The sequence below is a fragment of the Corvus brachyrhynchos genome, unplaced genomic scaffold (assembly GCF_000691975.1).
Source record: "Corvus brachyrhynchos isolate BGI_N302 unplaced genomic scaffold, ASM69197v1 scaffold223, whole genome shotgun sequence".
In the NCBI taxonomy this organism is placed as follows: Eukaryota; Metazoa; Chordata; class Aves; order Passeriformes; family Corvidae; genus Corvus; species Corvus brachyrhynchos.
In genome coordinates this window covers 2,242,685-2,263,552 of record NW_008237174.1, presented here as the reverse complement: position 1 = coordinate 2,263,552, position 20,868 = coordinate 2,242,685, and the positions used below count along the sequence as shown (strand labels likewise).

The following is a 20,868-nucleotide window of genomic DNA, read 5'->3' as shown; positions in this document are numbered from 1 at the left end:
CGCAGCCGCTCCGCTGCCATTTGCACGGCTTATCTGATGAGACACTGCCAGCTCCTGCTCAAGGACGCGTTCGAGGTAATGTACCTACATCCACATTCATATTTACAGCTCTTCTGGAGAAGAAATGCAATGCTTGTTATGAGTAATGATGATTTACCGTAGAATTATTTCGGTGCTTTCACCTGCCCCTTGCCAGTTATAGAGAGATTCAGCATTTGGATAAACAGTCCCCTGTAAGTTTTTTCATGCCCAGCTTGGTCAAATAAGTTTTCAGTGTGGGGTTTCTAGGATGAACATAAATACAAATGCAAAGAGGCTTTAAGCACAGGTAGCAAACACACAAAGCTGGTTGCTTAGTGAACATTTTCTCTTTTCTCTATCATTTGCATAGGCATGTTTAGTGAAGACAGAGACATAAAGAAAGTGAGTGGGTGTAGGAATTGTTACGCAGGATTTGCTCCTATCACCATGTGACAGTTCCACACTGTCACAGACAGACTCCGTTAGGCCTGCTGAATGCCTAGGGACCAGCTAGCTATAAGCTATAAGCTGTAACTATATTGCTATAAGCAATGACATGTCAGTTTTCCTAGGAAAAGTACAAATTACTCGTGCTCTATGGGCTTTCAGTCTTCACCCATTTGTCAGGTGTATCACTGAAGTCTTTAGATAACCAATTTGCTTAATTTAGACTGAGGTGTGCAGATAGTGACCAAGTTTCACACTATCATCTTAAACATGTTAAACATGAGCAGTGTCACTATACTTGCTGAGAGACTTTCCCATTTCCAGCAAATCAACCAAGAGCTCTGTCTCATGTCTTGCCCATGAACCTGTTCTGTAATTGAGCCCACGTGCCTGTTCTTACTAAGCACAGAGTGAAGTCAGCTCACTAAAATAGCTGTTTGTTATTCTGTAGCCAAATCAAAACCAAAGTAAATCTTCTCAAAATTTAAAGTTAAAAATTCATCTGCATGACTCCCACAAATGCAGGATACCTTGCTTCTACCATGTCTCTCCTGTTCCCTAGGCTGTGAAAACTGCCAGACCCGTAGCAGAACCAAATGCAGGATTTTGGTCTCAGCTGCAGAGATATGAAGAAGATTTGCAGATACCAAAGCAGTCTGCTCTGCTGAGCAAAGGACTTAAAAATAGCAATGTGTGAAGATACTTTAAAGAAAGTGAAGTGACTTGCTACAGACTTTAAAAAAAAAGGAAAAAAAAATCACTTCCTAAATCACCTGTACATAAAACACTTTACCCCCATAACCTAGTTGATAGTTCAATAAATTCATTCAGAGCATTTCTGTTGACAGTGCCTGGAAACAGAGCAGATAAGCAGGGAATAACAGCAGAAACAGAAAATGGTTGGAAGGGCTGTAAGCAAACCAGAGAAAGGCATGGAATCTTCAGCAGTTATTTTCCCCTGAATGGCACTGAATATGGTAACGATGTACTGAGCAAAGGAAGGAGTTACCACACAGGGATTCTACTCTTGTTTTTTAATTAAACTTCCCAGTGATGCCATCAGAAGACATGATGCCAGACCAAGGAAGTTCGGAATTTCTCTCTCACCTACCGGACCATAATTCATGTTAATGAGCTGACACAACCTTTGGTGGGAAACTGACAGTGGTTGTTGCTTTGTCTCTGCTATTTTCCTTATGTTCAACTAGACCAAAGTACCTTCGAGAATTACCTAAAAATCCAGAGGACAGAATATGCAGATGATGGTAAGGAGTTCAGCTCCCACCATGCAGGCTAAGTGCCTTTTCAGCTTTTGAAATGATTCTCTAAAACAGCAGAGGAATTCTTTAAAAAACTGAAGATGACAGTGGAGGGAAGAAGATGACACTGGCAATCTAGAAGTAATAACCACTCCTTTTAGCTTTACTTACTAAGTCTAACAGTGCCCAGTTCATGCCCTAATGTGTTAGTTTACAAGTCAGCTGTTCCTGCATGCAAGCAACATGGCTAAATCGTTTCTGCTGAGACTGCTTGCAGGTTGCCCTCTGAAATTATCTATCGGGCCATCAAGGAAACCACATGAAACATCTAGGTCAGACTGCTAGATGTTTATCATTAGCCATTCAAACTAGATTTTTGTCAAACTGTATGAATACATTTGTAATTTTAAAGGGACAAGTTATGGAACCTGTGAACCTGCAGAGTGAAATTCCATTCCACCTTGCTGAAGACAAGTAAAGTTAGCTCACTGCCATCTGCCTAAGTGCTCGCACAAGGCAAACATATGCTCCCAGCAGTGGAGTAGTTTAAGAAAGAAATTCTAATGATGGAACAATGACAGAAAATAAAACTACTGGGGAATTACTTGAATTAGACAATTCAGATGCAGTGAAAGTTCCCAAATTTAAAGACTGCTCAAAGTTAAACTAGTATTATCATTTTCTTAGTTACCACATGGCATTTTGCACCAGATGCTTTCTCCACTCCCAGCTGTGTTTGGTTCATTCTGTATCATTTATCTTCTGTACCTGCATTACAACCAACAAGGAATTTGTTGCACATCTGCAGATTTGAAGGTGAGTGGTTGCTAGAATATTTTTTTGTAGCTTTTATAAACCTTGACTATCAAAGATAAGAATTTCAGTATAACAGCAGATCCTTATTAGAGGATTCCATTCGTCAAAAAATCTGTTTCAGTGAGTCTGTGGAACAAAGTTTATTTCTTGTCAAAACTAAAGCTGCTAAACAAAAGAAGGAAGCTAAATATTAATGAAAACACATTTCTAACTGTGAGGCATATGAACTTGCAGTCAGATACAGCTATCAGTTCCACATGGTTGAGTCAGCTGAAATAGAAACCATTGCTCTTGAGTGTCAGCGTATACTGTGCTCTGGTTAAATTTTACCAGGCTTCTCAGCACACAGAAAACCTTCATGCCACAGGATTTCACATCACAGCATCTTCTGTAGAAAGCTATTTACATCTGAAAACCATTCCTATTTACAGCAAAAACCATACCTCCTCCTTGTACTGCTCCAAAGTAAGGCATAGGATTTTTAACTTGGAACCAGAACAAAGAAGCAGTTCACAAGCCACTAACACTACAGGTGATGCAGAGTGTAAGCTCAGACATACTCCTTGTTGCTTATGACCGTCTCAGAGTTCCTGGGGTACATGCGTGGCTGAGAAGCTGCCTGGGCTGCTGAATATGCATATTTGTTGGGACTGTAAATTAAGAAAAAAAAGATATAAAATAGTAGGTATTAGACACATGCCCATGGTCTCAGATACTTAGAAGTTACTCAATTAGCTCTGTATCCAACCCACCAATAGCACATTCTTCACAACGGTGCAGAAATTAGAGGCCTCCTGTTCTCATAATTCTGGTAGCTAAGGGGAAATAGATGGGGTCCCTGATGGGCTGCACAGCCCATTCCCTCATAACCAAAACCACACTCTGGATTCCTAACTCACATGTGCTCTTCCCTGAGGCATTTCAGTCAAGGCCCTAAAGCAGAAGAGAACCTAGCCCTCAACACTTTTGTCCAAGCTGCAGGTTTTAATACAGGAATCAAAATGATGAAGAAAGAAAACAGAAGTGTCTTCAGCCAACCCCTTCAACTGTCATTCATCACACTGAACATCTATTTCAACTATCAGTTTTACCTGATTTTCAGGACATTTCAGGACATTTGGTACTTCATATCAAAGTACGGTGAGCAAAATCTAAAGTCCAATGTGGCTGATGAAATATTACCATAAAACTGAAATGGTTTCAGATTGGGCAATGGAGTATCAGAGGAACACTCACTCACTATATTTTGACATAACTTTCCTAAGATTAAATAGAGCAGCAGTGAATATGCTTCTTCCTTGCACATTATAATCCTCTCGAGCTTAGCTAGTACAACCTCCAAGCTATTTGAGTTCTGGTAGACATGGACTTCTGCTATTTCTGTCCTCTCCTTCAAAAAGAGACCTTCTGTATGTGTCAAAATTTAAGACTGAAGTAAAAATGCAGGGAAGGTTAAATATTGAGGCCAGAAATCCCAACTTTTGTGATTTGACCTGCGACAAGACATTTCCATAAAGAACAAGAAAAAAACCATATTTGTAGTGATCAGTTCCAGGTGCTTTGGGAAATGCCTTTACACTTTCTTGCAAATTGAACAGTGTTTGAATATTTTACTCACAGTGTGTACTGCAGAGAAACTGGATCATAATACATTATAGGGTTTTATACACTTTTCTTTTGGCAACAGTTTGCTCTTTCACTGCACATATTCACCATGTAGAACTTAGAACCACCAGCAGTGCCCAGAATTACCAAATACAAGTTAGAGGTGACTGCCGATGGTGGTGCATCAAGTACCCTGGTCTGGGAGGTGCAAGTCTTTGGGACAGCATCCCCTGCCATCACCAGTCTGTGACATGCCATAGCACTGTTTGTAATTTACACCACATATTTATACCAGGGGGTGAGAGAGAGACAGAATAGTGCACAGATAGAAAGTGGCATGTCATTGACAGCTACTACTTCAACTGACAAATCCAAGATTACCTGTAATTCTCTTTTTCCTTCCCTTTGCATGAACAGGTCAGTAAGATCCCACCAAGTATATAAAGAACAGATCCAGCCCAGCCTAAGTACAGAGCTTCTCCTAGCTCATACCTGAAACATGAAAGATTTTATGGAAACAACTTATAACAGGATCACAAAGCCATGCAAACAAATTCTAATCTGCATAGAAATCAGCTAACTGAAAGGCACTTCAACAGTTAACAGAAAACAGACCCAGCTTTGGGTCTGCTCAGTGAAACTCTTCTTTTTATAGAGTTGCTTTGCCAAATTAGTGCCAGTACAGAGAGTACTAAGCAACATAAAGATAAGTAGCAATAAGTAATTGTGTGTATTTAACAAATTGTTGATAATAAATAATAACAACATACCTCCTGTGCCACCCACAGCACTTATTTTGCCCTTTTATTGGCTGTCACTGAAATGATTTTGTGAAACTGAATGATTCAGATCTTACTGTCTGTATGCTGAGAAAAGGCTGACCATGGACATCAGTTTTCTGGGAAACACAATGCTAGGTCACTTACAAGTAGCTGGTTGTATAGGGCTAGTTTTAAAATTTAGGTATCCTAAAGGATATTCAGCACCCTCTGTGGCTGTACGGCTGAAAGGCATTTATGAATGTCCCAGGCTGAAAAAGAATAGTTCTCTGTTTTACTGTACAGAACTATACCTTTCAGGAAACCTCCTAGTCCAGTCCAAGAAATTCATTGATAATGAATTTCTCCCAAAGACTAGACACAACTGGGTCTGGAAAAGTCTGGCAGGAGTTTCACAAAAAGAGGAACACAAATTTTTATGATCAGAGAAAAACTATATCCACGATCCACCTGTACATCTGTGGTCTGAAATATAAGGGCAAAATATAAGGGCAAAATAAGTGTCATGGACTGCATTGAAGGTACACTGGAACCAGAGACTTGTGTTTTCTTTCCACTTATAAACACAAAATCATTATTTTAAAATGTCAAAGCTTCTGACTCTGGAACTCATTGCTAACAGGAGGGTTTCAGAGGTTTACACAGGTTCACAGCTCTCCGTGTTCTCATTGCACATGGGAGCCACAAGGTCTCTGCTGGTTTAGGTACTTCCAAACATGGAAGCACAGAGTCATTATCAAAAAAACCCAGGAGTACAAGTTGCACATTGCCCAGTGCCTGCAATTATTTCTGCTCACCAGTCACCTACAGACAAGAATGATGCAGATGTCATACCAAAGAAAAGTATATAGGAGACATCTGCAGGAGAACTTCGTTTGCCTTCAAAGCTGTAGGAGAAACTCCTCTAAGAATTGGCAGAGGTTAACTTCACTAATTTGCTGAAGTCACACCAAAAAAATGCAGTCTGAAAAACTAGACTTGCCAGTCTCTTAAGAATGAAGATCAATACTGGCATGCAATTGAATTTAAACTCATCTCACAGACTCCATGTCCAGCTTTACCAATGATCAAACTTAATTCATCAAGAACTTCTCAGTGAATCAATAGCTTAAACATGAAGTTTAGATATTAAAAAAAAATATTTCTTCAGCTACTGAATGCAAACCATCTGGTAACTGATTAACAGGCATTGATGTTGAAGCCCCAAAGCTATAGCAGGTAACTATAAAACACACCAACTATCCGACTAACCGAAATTCCTTATCAACAGTTGTTTCAGTTCTCTGATGTATTTATTACCCTTCATGTAGTTCTCTCAAGGGGATATAAAACAACAAAAAGTAACTGCACAAATACAATTTCTTTGTAAGTACTTCATTGAAAACACAGGGAAAACTGACAAACAATGAAAGCAATTGCTTAAAGTACTTTGATTTACCACAAAGCACTTCATCTCTGACTTCCCTGAACTGATTCCGAGGCAGGAACTTACAAAACACTTCAAATATGATCCTAGCAACTAACAATTTATAGTTTACTGATCTATGAATTATATACTTGGTAGAAGTATGTTATAGATGTCTCATATTCCACAGACAATATATTTCCCTCTCCTTTTCCCCCTCTCTGAAGGAGAGGCCCAGTCACCTCTACCCTTGTTCCTCATTGCTAAGCAGGGCACCTAGATAAGGTGCCATAAGCTGCCATTTGGTTTTGACAACTGTTAGTTTTATATCAGACAAAGAGTAAGGGCTTTTATACCTCAAAACCTGTTTGCATGCAACTGCACTAGCTGAAAATCCCAAAAATTTTGCCTCATTTTAATTCATAGGGCAAAAAAATGTTGAGCTGTTAATATATAGACATATATAAGACAGGCAGCAAATTTCTCTGCAGATCACTAGTACAAAGCTCGAGCTGCTTTGCATGTGACTTTCCCTTGCATGTACATCTGAGGCACTTTATTCTAGCCAGAACTTGTCTTTTGTACCTCTTTTGGTTTAAATGCCAAAGCAGATTAGGAATTTTGCCTTTTCTTCTTAATAACACTGAGATATGCACTTAATTGAGTCTCTCAAGAATATACAAACACAGTACAAAACCCCTCAGATGCAGGGTTGATATTCCTCACATATTCATTAACTCTTCCAGGAAAGAACTCTCTTCCCTCCCCAGCGGCACCTCTGAGGTGAAAAGATTCCCTGAGTACAACTTTTTCCTCCTGTAGGACTGGATTATGGGATCCATCCAGGTTCTGAAACTCTGGAGCAGCTGAGGTTAGTGCAGCTGTCTAACACACGATGGAGTTTGGTATGACAAATACATTAACTTACTTGGTTCCAGCGTACAGTTGGTTAAAAAACTGAGCAGTAACCATTGCAGCATACCAAGAAACAGCCACCATGGAGCAGAGACCTACCAGAAAAAGTTAAAAAGCACACATGAGTGATTCAAAGGCTGTAACAGCTTTAAAACAAGAACAAGTTCATTTCATTTAGTCTGGCTGTGAAAGCAATACAAAGTATCAATAGTGCTCTCATTTCAGCCTCGATATTACCTCCTAAAATAAAAAGAAATCCGCCTGTGACGGCAAACTTCATTTTTCCATCTTCATCACTCAACCCAATGTTTGTGCACTTCAAACCAAGCAGTGAGAGTACTGTAGCCAAGAATCCCAGAAGGATGGAAGTAATCATCAGGGCACGGCATGCCTGAATGTGAGCTAAGACATAAAAGAGAAAACAAATCAGGATCTATACAGAAATTACATTAACGTTGTGCTGAAAAAAATAAAAGTGATTCGAGGGAGTGACAAAATTAACAGGTGCAGTAACGAGTGAATCTTGTCCAACTTTGTCATATGGTTCAGAGAAGCCTCCAAACCCAGGTGTGTTTAGCCTCAAGTCAAACAGATTTGAGAGCTGAACTATGCCTACACTTTTTAAGTTTGGTAAATCCTCTTGTGTCTTTAGTAAATCCTGAAAAACTACAGCAAGCCCCTCATCCCTTACATTCCTGTGAAAATGTGTAGTGGTATACATGGTCATTTGCAGGAACAGAAGAAAGTCTCCTACTCACAAGCCCTTCTGAATTCCTGACACCTGTACAGCTGAGTGCACAGGATACATCTGAAATCCAGGTGCTAGCCAAGGTGTGCTAGCCAAGGTGTGCAAGCCTCCGGCGCTACTGAGGAACTGGAAAAAGGTGCCAGCTTCGCTGCTTCCAGGGAGGGATAGGAAAGAATTGTGCTCAAGTTAGCAGTGCACTTCAAACTTGGCGGAACAAACAGGAGGTCTGAGAGCTGCAGCACTCCTCCCTAAGACATTCTCCTGTGGAGAGGTTGCAGCTGGTGTGGGCATGTTAGGGAATCTGGTATACTGGCAGTTCTGCATCCTTTAAGCTCCTGGTCTTCACATCTAGGTACAGATTGCACAAAATCCAGGACTAGATTAATAGTCAGCCTAAGAAAGAAGGTCAGACAGGGCCTTCGGGCTTCTTTAAAATGGCACCCTGCATTTGGCAGGTTCCAGGTCAAATGGCATTTCGGCACCTTTGTTGTGAGATAAACATGCCAAGCATCACAATCTGGCAGGGTCACAACTGCTCACTTTGTTGACTTGATTACCTTTAAGTTCTCTTCCAACCTAAATTATTCTATGACTATAATTTTAATCATACATTGGAAGGGTCAGACCTGACTCCAACTGGACACTGACATCACTGATGCCAGCATTCAGCCTCTTGCTCCCTGACCACCTCCATGTCCTCCACGGTAACCTGCTATCTAGGTCTGTAGCGGAGGGAGCCGTAACTCTCCAGACAACAAAAATCAGACAGAGAAACAGAAGACAAAGTGATACACTCAGACTCAGCAGGCTGTATTGCCTAGTGTGGCTTAAGAGTACTGGTCCTACAAGCTTTAGAGTTACCAAAGACAGCAATAAGCAGTCATGAGATAAACTTACAGAATTAAAGGCTAAAGTAATTTGAGGAATTAATGCTTTGTTAGACACTAATTTTAAATTTTTCATGGAAAAAAATGAGAACAGTAGTAAAAGTGGAAAGACCCCTCAAAATACCACTAACAGTTCAAGGTTTTTGCCTGCAGAAGATACTGTTAAGGTAAGTACTCAACAACACTGCTTTCAGGTTTGGGATTTTACACCATGCTAGCAGCAATCACCCAGTGGGGTCCAAGAACTCACATTTCAGTCTTTGGGACTCCTGCAGTGTTAGATGGAACTCCCCCTATCTTTCCAGGACACAGGCTGGATCCTCAGGCTAACTTCTTGGAATCCGGTGGGAAAGGGTTGTCATACAACTGTACCACAATGCAATAGCCTCAACAGCCTTAACTGAGAACCTTAGTTCACAATTCAGAAAACTCAATTTTTTATTTTAAACTTAGCTTGTTTAACAAGATGCAAAGTCAGTCCATTTCATTAGTCAACACTAATAGAAGAAATTTTCCCCAAATCCTGTCATTGGAAGAAACACCTATGGAACCTTAAAAAGAAGAAAGGGAAAAAAAAAAAAGGGCAGTTTACAAAGCTTAGGCAACTAGTTTTATCAAATGTTTGACTTAGTTGTGACTAGATAGACAGTGCTAGCTATATGGAGTAGCCAGTCATGGTTTCAATCTTGTGCATTTAAAAAGCTACTCACTCAAAATAGTTGTCATTTAGACTAATGGTTTAGTGAACTCAAAAGTGTTAAATTGGTTTAAAAGAATCAAGTCTGATATTTCCCATATATTAAGCAAAACCCAGAAGTATTCCACATAGGTCAGTTGCCAATAAGGAAACCTCCACAGAAAATCTTCATTGTCCTTCTGATGAGAGGTAACAAAGACACTTTTGTTTTTTCTTTTACCCCTCCCTCCAATCCCTGGCATCCTCACAGCAGTTTCAGCTAAGTTTCTGAACAGGAATTTGAAACACGCCTAAACTGACCATGATAATTTTTAGTCTGCTTTGTTCATATCTGCAAGCACAATGAATGTTTCTCAGAGGTCCCACTATCTGCTGAGCCCTTGTTGTTACCAAACCCATTTTCTTCCTCTTTTCTGCTTTGCCCAGCTGTCCTTTCAACTGTTACTACCATCCAGTGTCTTCTGATGTTTCTTTTTCAGTTTTCCTTTCTAAAAATATTTTATCTGCAGTTTTACAAGCTGTTTTTCCCTTCCCTTTCCCTTACCTTTACCCCTCAACTATACTGCCATCTTCTCAACTGCAGGACTGATCTCTTCAACAGATCAAACCTCTAATCTTCACAAATTCACTTCAGAGCCTGGCCCAGTCATTTACTTTCTGGCCCCACTTTTTTCCTCCCTGCTGCCTCCATGTTATTTGTAGTTCTCAGGAGTCCTGCTGTTGCTTGCCTTCTGTTCTGTTTGCTTTAACACATCTACTCATGACGGTCTTTTCTGAGCCCTACCAGGTTCTTTAAAACCCACTTTTTTCTTGGCAGCCCCCAGATGCTGCTCTCTTGAGGGCCCATCGCCCAAATCTGCACACACTCTCAGAGGCAACACCCTATGCAAACACATCAAAGTCAAGATGCTGCCTGGAGTCAGAGGCAGTAAGCTATGAACTAGCCCTTGAAGTGGTTTTTACAAGAATCAAATAAAATCACAGAATCATTAAGGCTGGTAAAGATGTCTAAGATCAAGTCCAACTACTAACCCAGCACCACTGGTGCACACTGACATAAGCACTCTGCAGAGGATAATGTCCAATGGAATGATCCTGCTGTTACTGAGTCTAAAATGTTTAAATAAGGTTATGTTCCTCTTCATCCACACACACACATTCTAAAAGCAATTGTTAGAGAAGGCAGGAAGATGAAAAGAGCAGATCATTCCTTAAATACTAGACACAGTTTCAGACAATTGCTATGCTACTGTTAGAGCTGGTCAACAACATGCCTTTACTTCAGACTGAGGGAGAAAGGGATACCCCATTCCCACTAATCCTATATTACACATTCTTCAGATTAGGAGTATCCTCCTACTGATTTAGTTTAGCCACCTTCTAGGGCAGATTCAGCTAGAAGGCATTTTTATTCTGGATAACTATCTACCTATTATTCATAGGTATATATTTATATATATATTATATATATATATTTTTATATATATACCTATGTATATATATACCTGTGTATATATATACCTATGTATATATTCATATATATATATTATTATATATACCTAATTATTCAAGATTAATAAAAAATAGCTTTATTATCTATATGCTTACTATCCACAGAATATTGCCTTACTTGGATATCTGAGGACAGCCACAATTATGATGAAAACTGATACAGAGGAAAGGGGCCAGCAGATCTAAATTTCTTGATATTTAAAACCACATCCAAAAAGATGTTAGTTAGCAAGCCCTGACAGTAGTTAGCATTAGTTAACAAGCCTAATCATATATTAACTTATAGCATACACTCCTTCTATAACTTATAATATGTTATAATATGCATAACATATTCTCATGTATTTCTTGGATTATCTACAATTTTCAATCTCAACTCACAAAAACCACTACCACTTCTCAGCTAAAAACAGTATTTCCTGTAACATGAAAGAACTCCAGCTACAGTACATTAGCTATGAAGTATTGCAAAAGAAGGCTTATACAATAATTCCAAATAAATAAATAGTTAAAAAGTGTCTCTTACTGAGATGTCCCACAAGATTCTAGAGAAGAGAGTATAACCCACTTTAAATGCCTGTTAAACGCTTGATCAACTGACTTCATTTGCCTTATTTTATAGCCTTTCCTAACATGCTTGACACATTCTGCTGCTTGAGAGATTTTTATTACTTCAGCCCACAAAGTCCTTCTTGGCCAGTTATTTTCCAGTATTACCAGATTACCAAAACAAAAGCCTTACTACTTTTTGGCAACAAATTTTTAGGCAATATAAACAAGGCTGTACAAAGTCACCTACCAGGCAGTGCAAGCATAGAGTCAAATTCCCTGCAGTTGGATACTCCAGTGCTGTCTTCTGCACAGCTCTTCCACAGGTTTTCAAACAACGTAGACGTTGTGATGACAGAACCATGTATACTGGAGACTTTCCAGTAATTATTTGGCAAAGTAGCTCCAATAACTGCCAACCCACCCAAGCACAAAAGAAAACCAACAATTTCCAACGGAGCAGTCATGCTTGTGAGTAGTAACAGTTAAATGTCCTTATAATTAGATTACAATCAAGTGAAGCCTTTCAGAAGCCACCTTGCTGTTTTATCTCTGGGTTTCACTCCAAAATGAGTCTACCTTTGCTCTTTGCTCTTTCCCCATAGATAAGGCTTACTGGGCATGACAATAAGAAATGGGAGCAGTTCATGATAAAGATATTAGCGTGTAAAAAAAGTAACAATATTAATTCTTTTTCCAATAGGAAGTGAAAAATGAGCCTATTCTTTTTCTCAGCCTAGAAAGTCCAGTCAGTATTTCTACAAAATACCTTGCAAGTGTGATAATACAGGCAAATATTTTATTTCTGTCTCTTCTCTGGAGTCAACTAGATTTTACACTAGATTAAAATGGCTTGTAATTTTATTATTGATGTCAAATCAAAAAGCTTTAGTGTATTATTTTCTTGGGGATTCAAACATAAAACAGCTTGAGAACAGGAGCTTTATTCTGCTGCTAGAAAATTTAGCACAGTTTTTGGAGTTACAGTCATAAGTAATCCACAACAACTGTACTGCCAGCTTCTTTCAGGAAGGTTAGGTTTATGGGTGAATAGTTTCCATTAATATTTTACTGTCTATTGATCTATAGCTGAACACATTCAGTATTAAAAATAGTCCCACTTACACTGTACAATTGTACCATGTATTACAATTGTGATAATGTATGTGTCATGGAAATGAAATGTAAGGAAATGAAAGAGCTAGTGTGACAGATCTATCTCCAAAGGATTAAAATGATGAAGAAAAACAGCTATAAGAAAAATAATATATATCAGCAAATTGCACCTGTTTGTTAGAATACCTGAGGGTTTAAAAAAAGCTATTCTGGGCAAAGAATATGTTAAACTCAGTTTAGTTGCTTCTGCTCCTGACTAGACAGAATCATACGACTCAATTCACATCACCCACTTACGTTAATACTTTAAAGTATGCATGTGTCCAAACGGCGTTAACCATCTCTTGCAGTGATAACCTGCTCTTATCTCCAGGAAATGAAGTCAGAGTTTCTTCATAAAATAATTCTGTTATGATGCAACATGGTAACAGAGTCACAGCATTTATGTCAACACTACCAGAAGGATTAGCCTTTGAGAGAGCCACAACTTATCCCTAATAGGATGTGTTGGTTTCCATCAAAACTCACTGGTCACTTTGAACTGATGCTCTAGATTGGTAGGTGCAGCTGCTAAAGGGTATTACAGTGCCACTATGACATTTTTGCTCCCTTGGCAGTCAAGAGGATCATTGCCATTGATTTAAACAAGACTAGATTTGGCAGTGTGATCCTGTGCAGCTCTGAACTTGCAATCTTTTAAGGAAACCAGATAGTGTGGGGTAAGAATTGATCTCAGATGACTGTTACAGAATTCCCTCCTTCTGCTAAAGTCCCTGCAATTTGAAAAACGATGGCATAGTAAAATGAACACACTGTACCAGTACCCTGGAGTATCTGCATCCCATTAAAAGCCCTTCAAAGAGTTTCCAGCTAATTTACCCACACTCTGGTGCTATGCTGGTGATTTTAGTAATCACTTCTGCTGACAGCACTTTCAAAGCTGAGATAGTCGGAACCTTGAATCAAGTGTTCCCAGCTGTTATACTGCTGCCAAGGATAGAAATAAAAAATTAAGAGTACAATTTTTTAATAAATCTCTTTCTAGTTAAGAAATGCATTTCAATGGGCAGTCATAAAGCACACATAGAAACAGAAAAGACTAAACTGCAGACCTGAAAAGCCTGAGTTTTCCTATACAGTACCAGGCATTTTAGTAATTCCCTTCAGGAAATCACTCTTCAATGTGTTAAAGAACGTAAGGCTATTCTTCACTGAATTTTGTAAACTGTGGCTTGTTGAGCAATGGGCATAACAGCCAGTGCTGCTCTGCAAGAGGCTCTGCATCAGCAGGGCTTAAGAGCTGGTGTTGACAGCTTCACATCAGCACCTTCCACAGCTTGGGACTTTTCCTTTGGGCTTGCTCTAACCCGGTCAGTTGAACTGAACACTGTCATTTTTGGCCCCATCTCATCACTCTAATTTCCAGAAACTCAGGCATCCTGGTCTCTATGCAGAGGAGGCCCTGGAGAGGAGCTGAACAAGCACCAGGACGACGTGAAAAGCTGACATTGCCTCTGATGCTATGAGCAGTGTTTTTAAAATCCTCAGAAGCATATGATTACCCTCCTTCTGAGGCTACAAACTCTGGCCTCATTATGGGATGCTGATACTTATTCTTAAACTGGCATCATCATTATGAAGGCAGATGAGGCCACCAAAGCGAGGGCCCTGTGGAAGAACCATGAACATGCTGAATCTTGAGAGTTAAACTCTCACCTTTTAGAGATCTGCCTTACACATAGGCAGCTCTGACTCCAGGGGAGTCCACATCTGTGTCAAGAAAAACAAGGTTCATAGTCTGTGAGACATGGTAATTTTACAGTTTGAGCACTGCACGTTCAGAATACATTTGCTGGAAGAGTCCAGACACATAGCAATGACAGTAATCAGGGACCTATAAAGCACAGAAGATTTGAAGAAATGGTTCTATTAACATCACTCATAAAGTGACTGCACAAAACTGGAAGTTGTAAAAGAATAAATGCAAAGTTCTGTTTAAGACAAAAAACTTAACAAAATACCATTTTCAAAGGCTACAGTGTTATTGTTTCTACACTCAGTTTGCTGAGGAACGAATGTCAGTCCTTCCCAGTCCTTTACCATAAAGATAGTATTTACAGAAATATATTTTTAAAATCCAGAATGATTCAAACAAATACTTTCCAGCCCCTACAGAGACATTTCTTCTCTTTCTAGCTGCAGATAAACTACCCTGCTAGCATGGTCTACCCTAGAAAACAAAGAAGCATCAATTGCACAGATGTATTTTAGTCTAAGCTTGCCACCTCTGAGAAATTCCAGAAAAAATACCCAGTTACACAGGTTTAGCACAAAGTACCAAACCAGTTCTGGAATACCTAATAATTCTTGTCTCACACCAAAGCACAAACACCAGTGCTCATGGAACTATGATCTGCTTGTATTTAAGAATTAGGCTGAGTGAAATGCTATTTCTTCCAAGACTATTTTTTTAAAAAATCTTAGGTTTACTGTGTATCACCCATACCTCTGTGCTAACACACCAGAGAGGGCAGCAAAGCCACAGCAGTCAGTGACTGAGCTGAACTGCAGGGTGAGACACGGGTTTCATGGCAGCCCTTTAACCTGTCTGCAACCACTACAGGATTTGTCCATACTAGATCTTCTGGGACAACTGCATTATGTGGCCCCGAGCCTGCTAACATGCTATCCAGAAAGAAAGAATAAAACCACATCCCTGGATTTTATAAACATATGCCATGACCACTTACGGTCTGAACTCAGCATGTAGAGAAATTTCTTGCACTGTACTGATCCAACAGTTGCTGCACAGTCCATCCAAAGACCTTCAGAAACCCAGTCTGCAGTAACCAGCTCTGTCGTGGTGCCCAAAACTTTCCATCTGTTGGACACTGTAGTAACAAGTAATGTGGTGAATCCTGCTAAAGCCAGCAGCAATGCACAAATCTGTAGAGAGGATGATGCCATTGTGACAGTTTTCTTCAAAGAAGTTTCCCAAAGTTTCTGATATTAGAAACCTGTTGAAACAGTTCAAACACACACAGTATATGGAGTTACCTTTACTCAAGCCTGACCTTTGCAAAAACATCAAAAAGATGCCTACCTACAAAATAATGTATCACACAAGGGAACTGTAAGGTGGAATTTAAATCCCATTAAGTAACTGGAATAATTGAATATTCTATACATTATTTTCTTAGGATAACTTTTATTACTGTACACGTTTACCACAAAAAAAATGCAAACAGCAAAACCACAGGACACAACTGAGGAAGTCCCTAATTTTAATTTGCAATGTTTCGTCCATTCGTTACTTGTTTGCTAACTCAAAATGTGTTTAAAAATTAAAACTATCAAATGCTTTAGTAAATTATCCATCTTCCAATTACAGTATCTACCAATTCAAATTTAAAGCAAGATAAATTGTGATACTCACGTTTATGGTATGTTTTTAACCTGTTTCATCTACCTTCCTGCAAGATACTAGTGTCAGCACTTTGTGAGGACCAGTTTGATCACCCAAAGTGGAAGTTTTGTACTCTTTAGGACCTTTGTCCCATTCTAAAAATCAAGGACCCAGGGCCAAAGCTCTGTCCAAGTGTTGCACAAACATCTGGCATGGCTTTTTGCTACAGCAAAGGGTCAGTGAAAGGGAAAATTACAAGAAAATTATGTAATTTAGTACCAAAGATACTCAGATTAACCTGGCACCCACTTGCGTATAATTTGCTTCATCAGGGCCACAGAGCTGCCCAAGCACCATCAGATTACAAAGCGCTGCAGAAAAATATAGCTACAACTTCCCCAATGGCTGTTTTACCCGAAATTTTTTATGTATTTGTTTTAGGATGCATCCTAAAGAAGAAATTCGCAGCTAGACACCTGTCCAGTGGATGACATTAACAAACCAAACTGCTTTTGACTGCAGCCATGCCCTGAGGAAGGACAGGCCTCCCAGGCTCACAGCCAAAGGGGATCTGGCAGCCTGGGACAGCTCTGCAGCCGCTTTGTTGCTGCATTTCCTCCTCTCTTTGCCTGCCTGTCTCAAGGAGCCACCCTCACTCACCCCTTCCTAGCCCTGCTGCTACCACACAAACCCCATAGGACTGTTCAGATAATGCTTTATTCCAACACCACATCCATCGCCTTTCAGCCCATGACATGGACACCCTACCCTACAGGACCTGATTGTACCAGTTGTCATACACTGTCATGTTTATAGGTTGAGGTGATGGCACAAATGATAGCAAATATGCATTGTAGCTGTCCAAAGGAGAATGACAGTAAACCAAATCCAAACAAATACACAAAGTCCAGAGCATCATATGCAACTAAGAGCTGTAATGTGATAAAAACAATCCCTGGGAGAGCAAAAGGGGTCACTGTAACATTAAAAACAGCACATGTATGTATGTGGTTTGACCACAAAGCAGGAAGGATTAGCAAAGAAAAATGTTTAAGTCACTTAAATAAATAAATTACTCCTGATAAGGTAGTGGTAGAAGTGTCTAAAATGGAAACTTAAAAACCTCTTTTACTTCTTTTTCATTTCATTACATAGAAAAACAGAGAAAGAACACTGATTACAACACTAGTTTAATTTACATATGTGTATATACATTTCTAACATCAGCAATATATGCCTTTGAACCTACTAATCACTTCTTGGTTCAGGTAAATTCTGAGGCTGAACCATGCCCACCAGCGCAATCAGAAAGAGATAAAATGCAAATCTAAATACGGTACTAAACCACTTAGAGCAGTTTCCCACCACCACTCACAGAGGTTTTCCGTGGTCAGAGTCTGACCTTGGATTGAGAAGGCAAACTCATTTCACTACTAGTTAAGGAAAAAAAAAAAAAAATAGTAACAATGTTAATTCATTTCCTACCACTTCCAAAGAACATGACTTTGTAACTTTGCTCCTGAAGTTGTCATAACATCTTAATAATCTAATCAGGCTTATAGCCATTTGAAATTACAATATGCAGATCACTCTCATCTTGCCATTAACTTTGCCTTCACACAACAAACTACAAAATAACTTGGGCTGGCAGGGGCCACAGGGATGCCAACCTCCCACTAAAGCACAGTTTCAGTGTTGGGTGAGGTCACCCAAGCCTTATCCAGTCACAACAGAGTAGTCTCCAGAGCTGGAATTCGCACAACACTCTGCGGAGCATGTTCCTCCCACCCGTGCAGAACTTTTCCTGCTGCAATATGTGCCTGCTGCCCCTCGTCCTCCCCATGCACCCCTGAGATAAACCACTGTTTATTCTGCTGCTTGATTTTGGCTGCTCTGTACTCTGTCCCCAGCAGCCCAGGCATGACTGGCATGCAAGTGGCTTCACTGCCCCATGAGTATCTCCACGACAACAGAGGTAACCAGGAAGGTGCACGCAACTTCTTCAAACTTACAAGGTACTTTCAGAGCAAATGCCTGTTTTCTTTTCCCATTTAATTTCAGGAGGCTGGTGATGTGTACAGCGCACTGTTCTCTGCTAACACAGCTCTCCAGCCCTGCAGAGCTTTGCTGGCATGGAGATGGTGCTGGGAAGAGCAGCACAGTGCCAGAGAGCAGGAGCCCTGGCCAGCAACAAGGGGACCACAGGGCACTTGAGACACCTGCTCAGCCATGTGTGGGTTACTACAGAATCATGGAATCACCAAGGGTGGAAGACACCTTTCGGATCATCCAGTCCAACCATCCACCCAGCACTGCCACTGTACCCCTGAGCCACTGAAACACATCACCCAGCACTAAGTCTAGATGCCTCTTGAGCACCTCCAGGAGTAGGAACTCCACCACCTGACAGCCTGTTCTGATGCCTTACCTCCCAAGCAGGGAAAAATATGTTTCTAAGATTTAATCTGAATCTCCCGCCTCAGCTTAAAGCCATTTCCTCTGGTCCTCTCACTGCAGACATGGCAGAACAGACTGGCCCCATCATCTCACTACAGCCTCCTGCCAGGGAGTTGTACAGAGCAAGGAGGTCCCTCCAGAGCTCCTGGAGACTAAACAACCCCAGTTCCCTCAGCCACTCCTCGTAAGACAAGTTTTCTAAGCCTCTCACAACCCGAGGTGCCCTTTGCTGGACACACTCCAGGACCTCAATGTCCTTTCTTAAGTGAGGGCCCAAACCTGTGCACAGAACTCGAGGTGTGGCTTCACCCACACAAAGTGCAGAGGATGATCTCTTCCCTGGTCCTGCTGGCTAAATTATTCTTGATACAGATGCAGGGAAAAGCCTGGAAGGAGGTTGTGGGGTGGGAACCTGATCAGCCAGCAGCCCTTTGCTGGAGCAGTCTGGTGGCAAGGTTAGGTGAGGTAGGGTGAGGTGAGGCGAGGCGAGGCAAGGCAGGGCAGAGGAGCCAGGGGAGGGAAGGTGCTGAGGTGTGGCAAGGTGATGTGGAGCCACACATGGAGAAAGGCAATGCTGAGGCAGCAGCTCCAGCCTCCACCTCACCTCCTGAGCTGCTGCAGGCTAGGAGGAAACAGGCTCTGCCTATTCCATGAGACTTCTAGAGAGCACTACATTTTATCAGCCCTGCAAAGAGACCTTGATAAATAAGAGAGCTGAAAAATCACCAACTGTATTAAGTTTAAAAAAGGGAAAGTGCTGGATTCTGCACCTGGGACAATCCCAGTGTACCTACAAACTGGGGAAAAAGACACTGGAAAGCAGTGCTGCAGAAAGGGACCTGGGGGTCCTGGTCAGTGGCAAACTGAATGAGTCAGCAATGCCCTGGCAACCAGGAGGGCCAACTCTGTTCTGGGGGGCAGCAGGCACAGCATCACCAGTTGGGCCAGGGTGGGGATTGTTCTGGTCTGCCCTGCTCAGAGGTAGCCTCACCTTGAGTCCAGGGGGGAGTTTTGGGCACCACAATATATAAAAGACATTCAGCTATTTAAGAGTGTCCAAAGGACAGCCACAAGGATGGACAAAAGCCTTGAGAAGCCATGTAAGAAGCAGCTGAGGACACTTGGTCTATTCAGCCTGGAGGAAACTGAGAGGAGACCTCATTGCAGTCTGCAACTTCCTCATGAGTGCAAGAGGAGAGGCAGGCACTGACCTGTGGTGACCAGTGACAGGACCCGAGGGAATGGCCTGAAGTTCTGTCAGGGTTGGGTATTAGAAAAAGGTTCTTCATTCACAGGGTGGCTGGGAATTGGAATAGGCTCTCCAGGGAAGTGGCCACATTACCACGCCTGACAGATTTCAAGGAGCATTTGACCAACACTCAGGGGGTACATGGTGGGATTCTTAGGGACGGTCCTGTGCAGAGCCAGTAGTTAGACTCAATGCTCCTTGTGGGTCTCGTCCAACTCAGCATATTCTGTGATTCTGTGAAATCACAGCTGTTGTAAACGAGACTGAGACTTCTAAAGGAAAAGTCAACTCGTTTATTTGTTAACTGCTGAGAGCGGGAACCCAGGATAAGCCCAGGCTCCGCGCGACAAGCCAGAACAAAACAATGCTCCAACAAGACAGTGAGACCCACTGAGTGCCCCCTTGGACCCCATGTTCCGCAGGAGGATTCCCTTCCCCCCCCCCGGGTGCGGGTAGCTTTTAAAGTCTCTGGTGCCACCGGACTGGTGCGTTTTTAATCCTCGCACTGATTGGTCCCTTTCCTGTTCGCTGGTTGGTCTATACCTTCGTGCATTCCTCAGCAATCATTTCCAAACAAGTCCACTTCATTGGTTGGCTCGTTCTCCAATCACAGTCTAGGGCATCGTCCTCATCCCTTGTACCCTACGAGGCAATGTACACAACTCTCCCTCCCATTAATCCCATTGGGTCCTTGTTATATCCCCATCCAGTGGTTACATTCCAGCATTACACCCGTACAGTCTCACAACTTCCCTTCAATTAACATGTCCATCTATTCCACCCTCAACTCCCCTCTTCTACATCCCACCCAAACAGCAATAACCAACACCCTGAAACCAATTCATTTATTACAACTCCCCCCTCTAAAGCTTTGATCGGGCTCTGGCCCACATCAATTATTCAAAATTTAAATTGTGTCTTCATAAACTTGAGATTTTTTTTGTAGTTTTTGGTACTTCTCCTAAGTTTCCTTTGCTGTTTTTGGGGTTTCCTCTTGTTT

At 41.2% G+C, this 20,868-nt stretch overlaps 1 protein-coding gene across 2 annotated transcripts; it reads right to left on the bottom strand.

Annotated features, from left to right (window-relative positions):
- Positions 1-2,667: 2,667 nt before the first annotated feature.
- LOC103611976 (claudin-15) lies at positions 2,668-16,305 on the bottom strand. 2 transcript variants are annotated; one of them, XM_008629548.2, is made up of 6 exons: positions 16,193-16,305; positions 15,507-15,773; positions 7,485-7,649; positions 7,261-7,342; positions 4,530-4,640; positions 2,668-3,193 (listed from the first exon to the last, which is right to left on the bottom strand). In XM_008629548.2, exons 2-6 carry the CDS (start codon positions 15,721-15,723, stop codon positions 3,094-3,096), a joined length of 675 nt encoding a protein of 224 aa, XP_008627770.1. In that variant the 5' UTR covers positions 15,724-15,773; positions 16,193-16,305; the 3' UTR covers positions 2,668-3,093. The 2 variants fall into 2 exon arrangements, with proteins under 2 accessions (XP_008627770.1, XP_017584296.1); XM_017728807.1 differs by lacking the exons at positions 15,507-15,773; positions 16,193-16,305 and adding an exon at positions 11,891-12,687.
- Between the last annotated feature and the right edge of the window lie 4,563 nt (positions 16,306-20,868).

Excerpts from the sequence above, each read along its gene's own strand:
- LOC103611976 (XM_008629548.2), bottom strand. The coding sequence starts at position 15,723 with ATGGCATCATCCTCTCTACAGATTTGTGCATTGCTGCTGGCTTTAGCA. Across the intron at positions 7,650-15,506 it reads CTACATGCTGAGTTCAGACC|CTCACATTCAGGCATGCCGT; the intron begins GTAAGTGGTCAT and ends TTTATGTCTTAG. Across the intron at positions 7,343-7,484 it reads ATTTCTTTTTATTTTAGGAG|GTCTCTGCTCCATGGTGGCT; the intron begins GTAATATCGAGG and ends TTTTTCTGGTAG.